The 14,573-nt window shown below is 37.6% G+C and overlaps 1 protein-coding gene across 1 annotated transcript; it reads left to right on the forward strand.

The window, feature by feature from the left end:
* Window positions 1-7,627: 7,627 nt before the first annotated feature.
* LOC129308909 (uncharacterized) lies at window positions 7,628-9,282 on the forward strand. The gene is made up of 2 exons (XM_054950279.1): window positions 7,628-7,877; window positions 8,414-9,282. Exons 1-2 carry the CDS (start codon window positions 7,628-7,630, stop codon window positions 9,280-9,282), a joined length of 1,119 nt encoding a protein of 372 aa, XP_054806254.1.
* The last annotated feature ends 5,291 nt before the right edge of the window (window positions 9,283-14,573 follow it).

Consider the following 14,573-nt stretch of genomic DNA (forward strand, 5'->3'; position numbering starts at 1 on the left):
AGAGTCAAGCCTATAAGTTTGTTGTGCTAAAAAATAACATGGTTTTTTCTTTATTATCCCTTAAAATTTATATGTCCCTTATTTCTTCCTCTTTTTCCCCATTTCTCTTTCCTTTTGCATTTTATAACATGTTTTTAGGATAGATAACATGTGGAATACATATATGAATGAAGTGGCATATATGAATGGATAAGGGTTGGGTAGCATATGTGAATGAAGTGGCAGGCTTGCATGCTCTCAACACTCACTATGCACTTACACAATTTGACACACACATATCATGGGCCCTATACCCGGGTCTGTGAGTACCATAGGTTAGTAGAGGTTAGTAGTGGTTTCCCTGTAAAGTTTTTGAACTCTCGGAGGTTACCATGAATACCTCACCCAAGCTGTTACTTGCTTAATAAATTTGGTCCCTGTAGAGCTTGTGTTCTTGGACGGCTAAAATTATTAAGTAAGGTCTTCACCTTCGGGTGAGGGCATCTTGGGAGCCTTTTAGGAATATACACCTGCCCTTGAGTTACATGTTTTAGAAAAAAGCTAGTAGCCAACCATTCTAGTGAACGCCCGATTATGAACTTAAGTCCCCTTGAATAGGACACAGAATGAGAGTATTGATTGTATCATTGTCATAGCATGTCATCATAAAGTATTCACATTTTTTTAAAAAAACTCAAATTAAATAATTTCTCTTGTTATTGAGTTATTTCTTTTTTAAAGTCGGAACTTTAGCCATGTGTCAGTTTTAGCTGCGCATAAGCTAATTTATCCTTTTCTCCCTATGGGGCAATAAGCACGTTGAGGAGAGAAGGGATTTTCTCCTTGCATAGCTATCACCAAAATCAATTTTTTTTTTTAATTTTTTTCTTTTTTCAAAAATAAAATTGTAAGGCTAAACCTTTCAACGTTAATCATGTAGGGGATTTAAGCCTCTCGTCGATTAATTGTTTACTCCATCTCCCTATGATGCAATAAGTGACTGGAGGAGTGGGTTTTCAAAAAAAAAAAGGAGCCAAATAGGTTGCTAAAATTATGAGAATTGTTATTATTAACCTTTGTTTTGATTAACAGGAATCGTGAGTTATCCAGAGTCTTTGTGAAATTAGCATAAGGGATAAATGGCACTCGAAGGTAGTACAAATCTAAATCACACTGGAAAGTTATATCAGGGAAAAGGGATCAAATTATCTGTAAAAGTTGAGCCACTGGAAACCTTAATTGAATTGAGTTGTCATATCAAAGGGAAGACTATGCAAGATTTTAAAAGGAAATATGGAAATATCTTGGATCTTCTGTCAGTCAGAATACATAATGATGCAATAATAGAATTAAGCCAATATTGGGGTGCCTCGTTAAGGTGTTTCACATTTCAAGACTTCCAAATGGCAGTATATCTTGAGAATGTAGAGAAATTTTGAGAATGCCCCTTAAAGAGAATATGGCAGTATATCTTTATCCTAGGTATTTACCATCTCGAGGTACAATAGCACAAATTTTAGAAATTCCTAAGGAAAAAGTACGAATGGTTCGCCCAGGACAAGCAGAGGGAATCTCAAGAGCTGACATAGAAGCCCACTTAAAATTTTTGGCAAAAAAAGAGGATTAGGTTGTGTTTTACAGGGTCTTTGCCTTGTGCATATATGGAATAATCTTGTTCCCGTCATCAATAGGCATAGTTGATTTAGGAGCTATTAGTGTATTCCAAATGGTAGAGTATCATAATGTGAATTCGGTAATAGCAATCTTGGTAGAAACATACTTGACCTTAACTCAATGTCATAATAAAAGGAAAGTAAAGGTCAATTTTTGTATTGCATTACTAGATATATGGATGCTTGGCCACCTTTATGGAAAGACGCTTCCTTTCAGAAAGAAGAATGACTCAGACAGTAATCCACTTATGTCCTTTAAGGGTCAATTTGTGATTGACGGAATGAGCTACATGGATTGGAAAAGAACCTTCACAGAACTCAGAGAAAATTCCATCTTATGGAAATTAGGCTGGTGATGGAAAGAGGAGGTTATTTACTACTGTGGTGACTTTCCGAATGTGCCTTTAATGGGACCCAGAGGGTGTATCAATTATAACCCTTCCTTAGTGTTAAGGCAAATAGCCTATAAGTAAAATGTTCCTTCTAAGGAAGAGGTGCAAGAATTACACTTTCTACATGAGGAGGACGGGACAAAGTTGTCAAACCAGAATGTTAAAGAAGCATGGCAAAAGATAGGGAACAAAGGAAAGATTGAGCTAGGGATACATGTAGTAAACTCAAGTTCAGAATACACTATTTGGCTGAAGAGTTTGATTCAAGGAGCAAATCCTTTATTCCATCCTTAAAATCCCTTATTAGGCGATGACTTGAAAGAGATTAATAGGCAGCTGGTTGAATGTTTGAAGATAAAGGAAAATGAGTTACAAGAGCTTTCTAGCTTAGAGTCCAAGAATAAAGAAGAATTGGAAAAATGCCAAAACAAGTGCATTGAGTTACGGAGGAAGCTAGCAAAGGAAAGAGAAAGACATAACCTTAAAAAAACACTTGAGATTAAGAAATTGAAAAAGGAAAATGCCAAACTAAAAAGAGAAGTGCAAAGTAGTGATGACAAAGTTCAAAGTACTAAAGCAAGACTTCTCAAAATAGTCAAGGAAAATGATGCATTGAAGAAGGAATTACAAGACATCAGGCCTGTCGAGGAGATACAGTAAGAAATCAATAGGCTCACAAGACAATTGGAAAGGAAGGTGAATGAACTAGCTAGGGTAAGAGGAAGTACAGCTGAGACAGCACAGAACTTTGTTCAGAGGCTTAATCAACAGAATGAAGTCTTAGAGGAGTAGAAATCACTTTGCCTTGATCAAACAGAAGAAACTAAAGAATGGATGTTGAAATGTAGGCAGATAATTGATTTGGCTAACGACAAAATTCCATAATTTGTAAGAGCATTTAAGCAAGCTGAAGGCATGGTTCTCCTGGAAGGAACTCCATCAGAGATTGTTGAATTCTTCCATTTGTGCCATGAAATTGTAAAAGAACTCAATAGCGTGATAAAGTTGTAAACCTGTATTAAGATTTAAATCATTGTATGAGGATCCATATGACGCTTTGTGGTTGTGAAATTATTGATTCATTTGTACTACCATCATTTGCTTAAAACCTTGAATTTTGATGGGATCCAATGTCCTTCTAATTCAATGGTCAACTTTAAATTCCCTATGAAATAATAAATTTCTAGAGGAATTTAAAGGGTGCTAGTGTCATGAAACCCTTATGTTTACACAATGCTAGATATCTTATAAAACAAATGTAAAGGTAAAACTTATTAAAATTAATTATTATGTTACATAGGTAAGCCAACATTGTGCCTTGAAAGAAAAACTCAGCTGACCAGATTCTCGCCACTCGAACATACAACACGCGATCACGTAGTCGTGCAATGGAAAATTCAAATGTGAATGAGTCAGCGGCCTTAAATGATCGGATGTCTGCCGTAGAGTCTAAAATGGCTGAAATAAGCGACATGATGAAACTGCTAACAGAGACTCTAAAAGGAAGGAGTGATGATAATCCACCACAGAATACCGTAGCAAATGAGAATGCAGCTAACAGAACAATTGAGCCAAATAGAGGACTAGATCCTAAGGTACCCACACTAAAGAAACAAGATTCTGGGATAGGGGCCTTTAACATACCAGATGGTCCTGGGGAAGATCATGCCTACATGTTTCAAATCCCACAAGTGTTACACAAAGAGAAGGAGTTGAAAGAAGAACTTGGAGAAATGAAAGATCAATTGAAGGCTCTTTAAGGATCAAACATGTAGGGTTCCTTAGACTTGAAAGAATTATGCTTGACCCTAGAAATTGATGTTCCTAAGAAATTCAAGATGCCAAACTTTGATAAATATAATGGTACAAGTAACCCAATTTATCATTTGAGGGCCTATTGCACAAAGATGTCCATATGGTCACAAGATGAGAAGTTTTTGATAAACTTCTTTCTCAAAAGCTTAACTGGAGCCGCATTGACTTGGTACATGCAACTAGACCAAACTAAGATTAAAAGATGGAAAGACCTTGTGGATGTTTTCATGAGACAATACAAGATCAATCTTGATACTGCTCCGACTAGAGAACAATTGAAAGCGATAACCAAGAAATCATCAGAATCATTCAAAGAATATGCTCAAAGATGGAGAATAGTGGCTTCACAAGTGCAACCTCCAATGGTGAATTCCAAACTTTACTCGTACTTTATCCGTACATTGCCTAAGCCATTTTACCAACACATGATAGGAACACATGTCACTAATTTTGCTAATTTAATGGTAATTGGAGAAAGGATTGACACAGACATACGAGAGGGGAAGATAGCCACTTCTCAAGCTGAAAGTAGTTCACGAAAGAACTATGACCAAAAAAAGAAAGAAGGGAATGTGAACTATATTCAACCTATAAGACAAGCAGCTACCAGTTCTCAAGTCCCTTATCAAATAAAGGGAAGGAATCAAAGACAGCAACAATTTGGGTTCAGGCCTAACAAGCATGGGCAGGATGGAGAGAGGAGAAATATCCAATCCAGGGACAGTCGCCCATAACCCAATTTTAGATTAACAAATGCTAAATTGTACCATAAACTTTTGGCAGCCCAATTATTAGGTCCACGACCTTATAAGCTTCTTGGCCCGCCTTACCCAGCATGGTATAATCCAAATGCTGTTTGTGAATACCATATGAGTGCACCTGGACACTCAATAGAAGACCGTGTGACGTTTAAAAGGAATGTACTAGACCTGGTTGATTCTAATCATATCCAGCTTAAAGAAGAGGGAAGCTCTACCATTACTGCTGATCCACTTCCAAATCATGAAAAACGAGTCAACGCTATTGAAGAAGAGGATACGTGTTTCAAAAGCTTTACAAGGATCAAGATGCCTATGAACGAGCTATATGCTCACTTAAAGGAGTGTGGCTATATGTAAGAAATACTCTTCACAGATAAAATCAATGATCAAATGCCTAGATACTATGAATATCATCAGGAGAAAATAGGCCATGACATAGAAAGTTGTGAACAGTTTAAAGAAGCTGTTAGAAAAATAATGGTGTTAGGGATTATGTCTGTAAAGAAGGGAGACACTAAAGTGTGCATGGTAGATAAAAAGTGTATTGAGCTTGTCATTAATTCAAGCCCAAAAGAGCAAGTCCAGGCAGTCTCTTTTGTGATCAATAAATCCTCTGTAGATCTTACACCTTATGCAAGACAACCAACATTGACCATAAGCACGCCTCATCCCTTTCCCTATGAAAGTGATCGAGCAGTCCCGTGAAGATATCAAAGCATTATGGAGAACCACAAAAACCCAACGTTAACTGCTGGGACAAGCAATGAAATGGCAAACCTAGGGGTTGTTACTCGAAGTGGAAAACCATATTTAGCATCTTACATTAGGAAAATGGTAAAAGAGAAAAATGAAAATGATGACATGCCAAGGGAAGATAATCCTAAAGAAATGAAAAAATTAGAAGATGAGTTTTTCTCAATCATGAAGCAAAGTGATTACAGCGTTGTGGACCAATTGAAGAAAACTCCGGTGCGTATCTCAATACTTTCTTTGATTTTAAATTCCGAAGCACATCGCCAAGCATTGCAAGAAGTATTGAATTAAGCTTTTATGCAACCCAATATAACCCCTGAGAAGGTGGCAAGTGTAATGAATGTTGTAAAAGCCTTCTCTACCATTTCCTTTTCGGAAGAGGAAGTTACAGAAACTACTATCCATCAAACTAAGGCTTTGCATATCACTTTAAAATGTGAAGGGTTCATAATCGCAAGAGTATTGATTGATGGAGGATCAGCATTAAATGTTTTGCCACTCTCCACATTTGAATCATTATCACTAGAAGCTTCAAGTGTACACAAAAGTAATATTGTGGTAAGAGCATTCGATAGATCAAGACGGCAAGTATTAGGATCCGTTTGTCTCTCCCTGGAGATAGGACCAAGCAGGTTCAAGGTGGATTTCCAACTTATGAACATAGACCCAAGCTACACAATGCTACTAGGAAGGCTATGGATTCATTTTGCTAGGGCTGTTCCTTCTACCCTACACCAAAAGGTTAAGTTCATTAGCGATGGGGGAATTATAGCAGTTAAAGGAGAGGAGGAAATTATGGTGAGCAAACCAAGCTCACTCCCTTATATTGAGGCCGCAGAGAAAGATCATGGAGTTTCCTTTTAAAGCTTAGAGATTTGGGGGTATTTGTGACAGTACTCATAACATCAATTCTGTTGTGGCTAAAATCATGATGAAGAGTGGGTTTATGCTAGGGAAAGGTTTAGGCTCTCATTTACAAGGAATTATGTGTCCAATTAAGGTTTTAGATAATTGTAATCACCAAGGGTTAGGGTATGAGCCTACCCTAGAAGACCAGATGAAAGACAAAGCAAGTTTAGCGAAAGGCAAAAAGACTAATAAATTAGAGATTCCACACATCAAAGAATCCTTCCCATGCCCATCCAAGGTGATATGTGAACCAACTGTCTTAGTGATCTCTTCTAACGAAGATGTAGCATGTGGAACAAGTGCCTCAATTGCAATTGATGATTCTAGCGAAGTTCTGGCAAATTAGGAGTTCGAAGAGGCCAATGATGTCATTAGCTTAGAGTAATTGTTTCAATTATGTTGTTCCTATTTTGTTATCCACTTTTGCACCCAGGTTTAGGTAATAGATCTTGGGTATTCTCTAATGCAAACTTTTGACGCACGTAATTTATGAAAATAAATTTCAATTGCATTTATGTTTATCTCTTTATTCCACCCTATCTACTTCAATACATTTTTTCCCCATTCCATTCCTGTTCCTTATTTTTATCTCATTCCATATTCATCATCCAGGGATTTTGTTTCTTCTGATTCCATCTCTTACCCAGAGGTTAATAAACCCTTTGAAGATGATTCACTCGTTTGCACTGATATGCATGATTGTGAGTCTGATGATAAAGACGTAATCCAAACTTTTTCTAAGATGCTTGAATTGAGTGATAAGGGAATATGCCCACATGAAGAAGTGATTGAGATGGTTAATATGGGAACCGAGGAGGATCAAAGAATTCTCAAAATAGTAGATAATCTTGAAAGGGAATAAATGATTGAGTTGTTCAAAGAATACATAGATGTGTTTGCATGGTCTTATAAAGATATGCCTGGGCTAGACCTAAGCATTGCTTCTCATAAAATACCATTACTTCCTAAGGTTGAGCCTAAGAAACAGAAGTTAAGGAGAATGAATATAGGGGTGTCCTTGCAAATAAAAGAAGAAGTAATAATGCAGTTAGAAGCGGGATTTTTGAAAGTAGTAACTTACCCATAATGGGTGGCAAATATTATTCCTGTTCCTAAAAAAGATGGTCGAATTCGAATGTGTGTTGATTATTGTAATTTAAACAATGCGAGCCTGAAAGATGATTTTCCATTACCCCACATTAATGTATTGGTCGATAATACTGCTTGAAGCTATCGCTATTCCTTTATGGATGGTTATTCAGGGTACAATCAAATCCCTATGCATGAAAGAGATAAAGAGAAAACAACCTTTACAACCCAATGGGGAACTTATTGTTACCGGGTGATGCCTTTTAGTTTGAAAAATGCTGGGGCAACTTATCAACGAGCTATGGTAGCATTATTCCATGACATGATGCATAAAGAAATTGAAGTATATGTAGATGATATGGTAGCTAAATCAACAGAGAATGAGAGTCATGTTGGAGTCCTTAAAAAGCTATTTGTGAGATTACGCGAATATCGGCTAAGATTGAATCCTAACAAATGCATCTTTAGAGCTCTTTTTGGGAAGTTATTGGGATTCATTGTGAGTCGTAAAGGGATAGAAGTAGATTTAGATAAAGTGAGGGCAATTCAAGAAATGCCATCTCCCTAAACAAAGAAAGAAGTTAGAAGTTTCTTAGAACGATTGAATTACATTGCTAAATTCATTGCCAATCTAACAGCTACTTGCGAACTGATGTTTAAGCTGTTAAAGAAAAACTGCAAGGAGACATGGGATGATGATTGTCAAAAGGCCTTTGATAAAATTAAAGATTATTTGTTAAATCCCCCAATTTCGGTCCCTCCATCACTAGGTCGTCCACTAATCCTTTACTTGGCAACTTTACCTCGCTCAATGGGAGCAATGCTAGGCCAATGTATGATTCTGGAAAGAAGGAAAGAGCAATTTATTTCTTGAGCAAGAAGTTCAATGATTGTGAAGCTCGTTATCCAATGATTGAGTGAACTTGTTGTGGACTAGTATGGGCAACCAGAAGGCTAAGGCAGTACATGCTTTACTACACTACCTGGCTAATCTTGTGAGTGGACCCACTCAAGTACATCTTTGAGAGCCTGCATATTGCAGGTAGAGTACTAAAATGGCAAGTTGTACTATCTGAATATGATATAAAGCATGTAATGCAAAAGTCAATCAAAGGTAGTGCGATAGCATATCACTTGGCCGATAATCCTTTAAAGGATGACCAGCCATTAGATTTTCAATTTCTTGATGAAAGTATATACCCTACAGAAGAAGGTTGTGATGAAGGAAATGATAAAGAGCAAGAATGGGAAATGTATTTTGATGGAGCCACCAACATGCATGGAAATAGGGTAGGAGCGGTAATTGTTTCACCAGAAGGAAAACAATTTCCAGTGGCCATCAAATTGGAATTTGATTGTACTAACAATATAGCAGAATATAAAGCTTATGTTAATGGTCTTCGAGCAGCTATTACCCTTGATATACAGTGTTTGAAGGTATTTAGTAATTCAGCACTCATTATTCATCAAGTAACTGGAGAATGGAGAACAAAGGATGTAAAATTGATTCCTTATCAAGAACTCCTAACAGATTTGATTAAGCAATTTAAGGTTGTTAGCTTTCATCACTTGACTCGAGATAAAAACCGTTTCGCTGATGCTTTAGCCACTTTAGCAGCAATGATCCAACTTGATTGTAGAGTCCATGTCCAACCCATTCAAGTAGAAGCTAGAAGCTTTCCAGCATACTGTCTGAATGTTGAAGAAGATCAAGAAGAATATCCTTGGTTCGATGATATTAAGGACTATATCACTAAGAGATCATACCCAACTGGAATGACTGAGAATGAAAAGAAAACCCTTCATCATTTGGCTATGACATTCTTTATCAGTAAAGATGTTCTATACAAGAAGGGTTATGATGGTACTTCGTTGTGTGAGTTTAGAAGAAGCAAAGAAAATCATGATTGAAGTACACGAAGGCATATGTGGCACGCATACGAATGGTCACACTATGGCCAAATAGATTCAAAGGTGTGGCTACTTATGGTTAACAATAGAAAAAGATTGCTTTGAGCATATCAAGAAATGCCACAAATGTCAGATCTATGCTAATAGGATAAATGCTCCTCTAATCCTATTACATAATTTGGTATCACCCTGGCCATTCTCAATGTGGGGAATTGATATTATTGGTCCAATTAACCCAAAAGCTTTAAATGGACATCGCTTAATCCTCGTCGCGATTGACTATTTCACAAAATGGGTAGAAGCAAATTCATTTGCTAGCATCACGCAAAAGACGTTCCTTAAATTCATGAAGATAAATATTTTATGCCGATATGGGATTCCTTAAAGGATCATTACTAATAATGGTCCCAATCTCAATGGAATAGAAGTTCGAAACTTTTGTGAGAAATTCCAAATCAAGCATCATAATTCAGCCCCATATAGACCCCAAATGAATGGGGCAATTGAAGTAGCCAATAAAAATATTAAAAAGATTATTGGAAAAGTGACAGTAACATATAAGGATTGGCATGAGATGTTTCCCTATGCTCTACATGGTTATCGTACTACCGTACGCACATCCATAGGGGTAACCCCATATTCCCTTGTTTACGGAATGGAAGCTGTCACACCTATTGAGATGGAAATTCCATCCTTGAGAGTATTGGCTGAGGTAGATTTAAAGGAAAATGAATGGGCACAAACCTGATTTGAGCAACTCAACATGATTGAAGAAAAAAGGCTTACTGCAATATGTCATGGACAATTGTACCAAAAAAGAATGGCAAGAGCATTTAATAAAAAACTTCGCCCATGAGAATTCAGTGCTGGTGATCTAGTACTTAACAAAATATTCCCTCACCAAGAAGATAATAGAGGCAAATGGGCTTCGACCTATGAAGGACCTTATGTTGTCAAACATGCCTTTTCTGGAGGAGCACTGATCCTAGCTGACATGGACAATCAAGAGTTAGTAAAGCCCATTAATGTGGATGCTATCAAGCGTTACTTTGCTTAAACAGAAAATGAAAAAGAATAGCTCATTAGGTTGAAAACCTGTAAAGGCAACCTAAGCAAAAGTTAGAGCAAAGAACAAGCAAAGCAATGATAAGAAGAAGAAGAGTTCACCAAGACAAAAGGATGTCTTAGGAGAAGAAAGGAAGGCATAAGAAGTGAAGTATCTATGATTGGGAAAGTTGACTCCATTGTCCCTCATACTATGCATATCAATGGCAGCTCAGTGAAGCACTTGTTGGGGTTTTGAAAAGCCAAAGGAGAGATGTGATTAAGCAGATCCACATATCCTATTTGCGCTTAGGCCATTTATACTCATAAACCAAGATATTCCCATTCCTCTATGAATTTTGGCATTAGAGAATGAATTTTCCACCCCTGCTCCTTTGAGACCATCTTTCTCCTCTTTTCATGTTATCATATTCAAATTCATATCCCATATATTACAATAAGTTCACATTCAAGGAACAGTAGTTATTGATACATTTACTTGACGTAAAATGCTGGTATCTTTATTCTTACTTTTGGCCTTTGAGGTATCAAGATCATTGCGTAGGTATAAAATGATAATAAGAGCATGTGTGCTATCAGTATTCGGTCATAATAGTTGATCTCATTAACTTGAAGGCAAGATCAAGCGACAAGAATTTGGTCATTTGAATTTTCTAAAGAGGGGCAACGGCATACTGTGATACTACACCTATTAATGAATAAAGGTTAAATAATGGACTTGGAGGTATTACCTTATGTTCGAAATGATTTATTCAATATGCACAAAAATTTTCAAAAAGGAATAAATATTAAGATAGTTGTCAATATCAAGCCTTCTAATAAAATTTTTTTCAATACATTTGCATTATTCATGCATTTGCATTGGGGCAAATAAGCGTGTCTTACCCTTTACATATATTGCAAAAAGAAGTCTCATAAATTGAGACAAACAAAGGTTCTAACTTTTTTACATTGCGATTCATTTGTCCATGGTGTATTGTACATATTTTTAGCACCTATGAAAAAATCATACATGGTGCATTACTACATTGCATTCCTCGTCATAGAAATATGCCTCATTCAGATTGGGTCAAAGAAAAATAAAAAAAAAAACTTGAGGAAGTAAGAGAAGAAATAACAAACCTCACCTATGAATTTCTCATATTTTCCATGTGAGACACAACCTATTCTCACATCCCCAAAGCCCTGTCACGGCAAGCACCTCAAAGCCCAGTACCGACTGGCACGATTCTTTAAAAGCCCTGTAACAGCAGGCACCCCAAAGCCCTGTCATGACAGCCACCTCAAAGCCCAGTACTGGTGGCACGATTCTTTGAAAGCCCTGTAACAGTAGGCACCCTAAAGCCCTGTCACAGTAGGAACCTCAAAGCCTAGTACCAACTGGTACGATTCTTTAAAAGCCTTATAATGACAGGCACCCTAAAGCCCTATCACGGCAGGCACCTCAAAGCCCAGTACCGGCTGGCACGATTCTTTAAAAGCCTTATAACAGCAGGTACCCCAAAGGCCTGTCATGACAGGCACCTCAAAGCCCAGTACCAGCTAGCACGATTCTTTAAAAGCCCTGTAACGGCAGGCACCCCAAAGCCCTATCACGACAGGTACCTCAAAGCCTAGTACTGGCTGGCACGATTATTTTAAAACCTTATAACGACAGGCACCCCAAAGCCCTATCACAGCAGACATCTTAAAGCCAAGTACTGGCTGGCACAATTCTTTAAAAGCCCTGTAATGGCAAGCACCCCAAAGCCCTATCACGGCAGGCACCTCAAAGCCCAGTACCGGCTGGCACGATTCTTTAAAAGCCCTGTAACGGCAGGCACCCCAAAGCCCTGTCACGACAGGCGCCTTAAAGCCCAATACTGGCTGGCACGATTCTTTAAAAGCCCTGTAACTACAAGCACCCCAAAGCCCTATCACGACAGGCACCTCAAAGCCCAGTACAGACTGGCACGATTCTTTAAAAGCCCTGTCACAACAGGCACATCAAAGCCCAGTACTGGCTAGCACAATTCTTTAAAAGCCTTGTAATGGCAAGCACCCCAAAGCCCTGTCACGATAGGCACCTCAAAGCCCAGTACCGGCTGGCACGATTCTTTAAAAGCCTTGTAACAGTAGGCACCCCAAAGCCCTGTCACAACAGGCACCTCAAAGCCTAATACTGGCTGGCACGATTCATTAAAAGCCCTATCACGACAGGCACCTCAAAGCCTAGTACCGGTTGGCACGATTCTTTAAAAGCCCTGTAACAGCAGGCACCCCAAAGCCCTGTCACGACAGGCACCCTCCAAGCCTTGTAAAAGCAAGCATCCACCAGATTCTTTAGAACATAAGCAATTCATCCCCATTGAGGTTTTGTTTTGTTTATTCCCTAAATTACATTTCATTTTAAACTCTGTTTTATTTCATTTTGTCACATTTTTTTTGTTGTTGTTTTGTTTCGTTGTAGGTACCTAAGAGTCTTGCCCCTCTAAACAAAATACATGTTTCTCTCTTCATTCATTTCTAAGCTAAGAATATCTTCTCATGAAATTCTCACTTAGAAATCAAATGAAGAGGGGGCATCTAGTCAACATATATTTTGTTTGGATCCTTGTCATTTAGTCATTTTCATTCATGTCACATTGCAAAAAAAAATCATTTTACTGTGTTTTGTTAAACAATAGTCTTGGATTTAATCATATCTTGTCGTGTCAGGGGCAATTAGGTCTTTTCTTAGGTATTGCATAGCTGACCAAAATACATGTTCTATCTTTACTTGTCACTTATGTAAAAATTCAAAAACACACTGTTTCATATACTTACATAAGAAACAACTAAAGAGGGGCAACTGTGAACACCGTATTTCATCCAGACTCTTTTTTTAATAATAATAATCAAAAAAATATAATACATACAAAAATAAAATTTAATCCTTTTTTTAGGATTATATTTTCAAAAAAGAATTCAAAGATATTGGGAATCAATCTTTGAGACTCAACTATTTTTAAATTTTTTTCCTTAAATCTTTTATTTTTCATTTAAAAATATATGTTTTAAAATTATACTTTTCTTTCTCCCCCTCAATCTAATTAATAAAAAAAAGGGGGCATTAAAGAATAAAAAAAAAGAAAAAGAAGAAGAAGGAACAGGTACATGCAGCATCAGGGCTCATGAAATACACGTACACACATACACTTTCGGCCATGCAGTAGAAAAAGAAGAAAATAGCAGAAACAAACACGCACACGAGAAAGTAGAAAGAACACACACAAAAAAACAAGCAGAGACGCAAAATGAAAAGAAATAGAAACATGCATGCACACGAGCAAAAATACAGAAGAAGTAGAAACACGAAAACACAGATTGCAGAAAAAAGCTTCACAGAAAAAAAAATGCAGTAAGCAACCAGAACACATATACATATACTTTTCTGCCAGCAGAAGGAAAAAAACAGAGCCAGAGACGCAAAACTAGATATGCACGTTACAGCACATGAAAAGAAAAACAGAAAAAGTGCACGCAAACACAAAAGGAGATATAGCAGCGAGCACACGCAAAAACACCGTAGCAGAAAAAAAGCAAAACACAGCCACGCACGACGAAAAAAACGCAGCAAAATAGAGACAAAGATTAGAAGCTGAAAGAGAGGCTGAGAGAGGAAGAGATTGAGACAAAAAGAGAGGAAAACTGGAGGAAGGAGGCCGAGAATGAGCAGAGAGGAGAAAACAGGAATGTTTCAGCGTGAGAGAAGAGCGAGACTGAACGAATAAAAACAGAGACCGATAGAAGGAAGCTGGATGAAGAACAGACGCAGCAAGGAAGAGAAAAAAAGAGTGAGAGCCTTTTTTTGGAAAAACAGAGCCTGAGTAAACCGAGAGGGGAAGCTTTTCCTTCTTGAGCGTGTTTGCTGAAAAAACCGAGAAGAGAGGAGGAGGAGAGCATCACAAGAGACAAGGAGAGACAGAGGAGACTGATTAGAGCAGGGAGAAGAAGATAGAAAGAAAGAGATGAGGAAAATGGTTTTTCTTTGAGGTTGAGCGTGATCCGACCAGAAGCAAAAGAAGCAACCCAAGACTCATCAAGTCAAAGTTTGAAGGAGGAAGAGACGTCATCCGGTATAGTTATTTTTTCTTCTTTCTCTTAATAATCACTGCTAGTATTGTTGAATGAACAGGATATTATGCATATAATTTGCCTTGCTTTCTTGGTTCTGAATTTGAAATACACATGTTTGACTTATATTT

This window comes from Prosopis cineraria, unplaced genomic scaffold, assembly GCF_029017545.1.
Source record: "Prosopis cineraria cultivar Desert tree isolate PC_DT_omini unplaced genomic scaffold, ASM2901754v1 PC4, whole genome shotgun sequence".
Lineage (NCBI taxonomy): Eukaryota > Viridiplantae > Streptophyta > Magnoliopsida > Fabales > Fabaceae > Prosopis > Prosopis cineraria.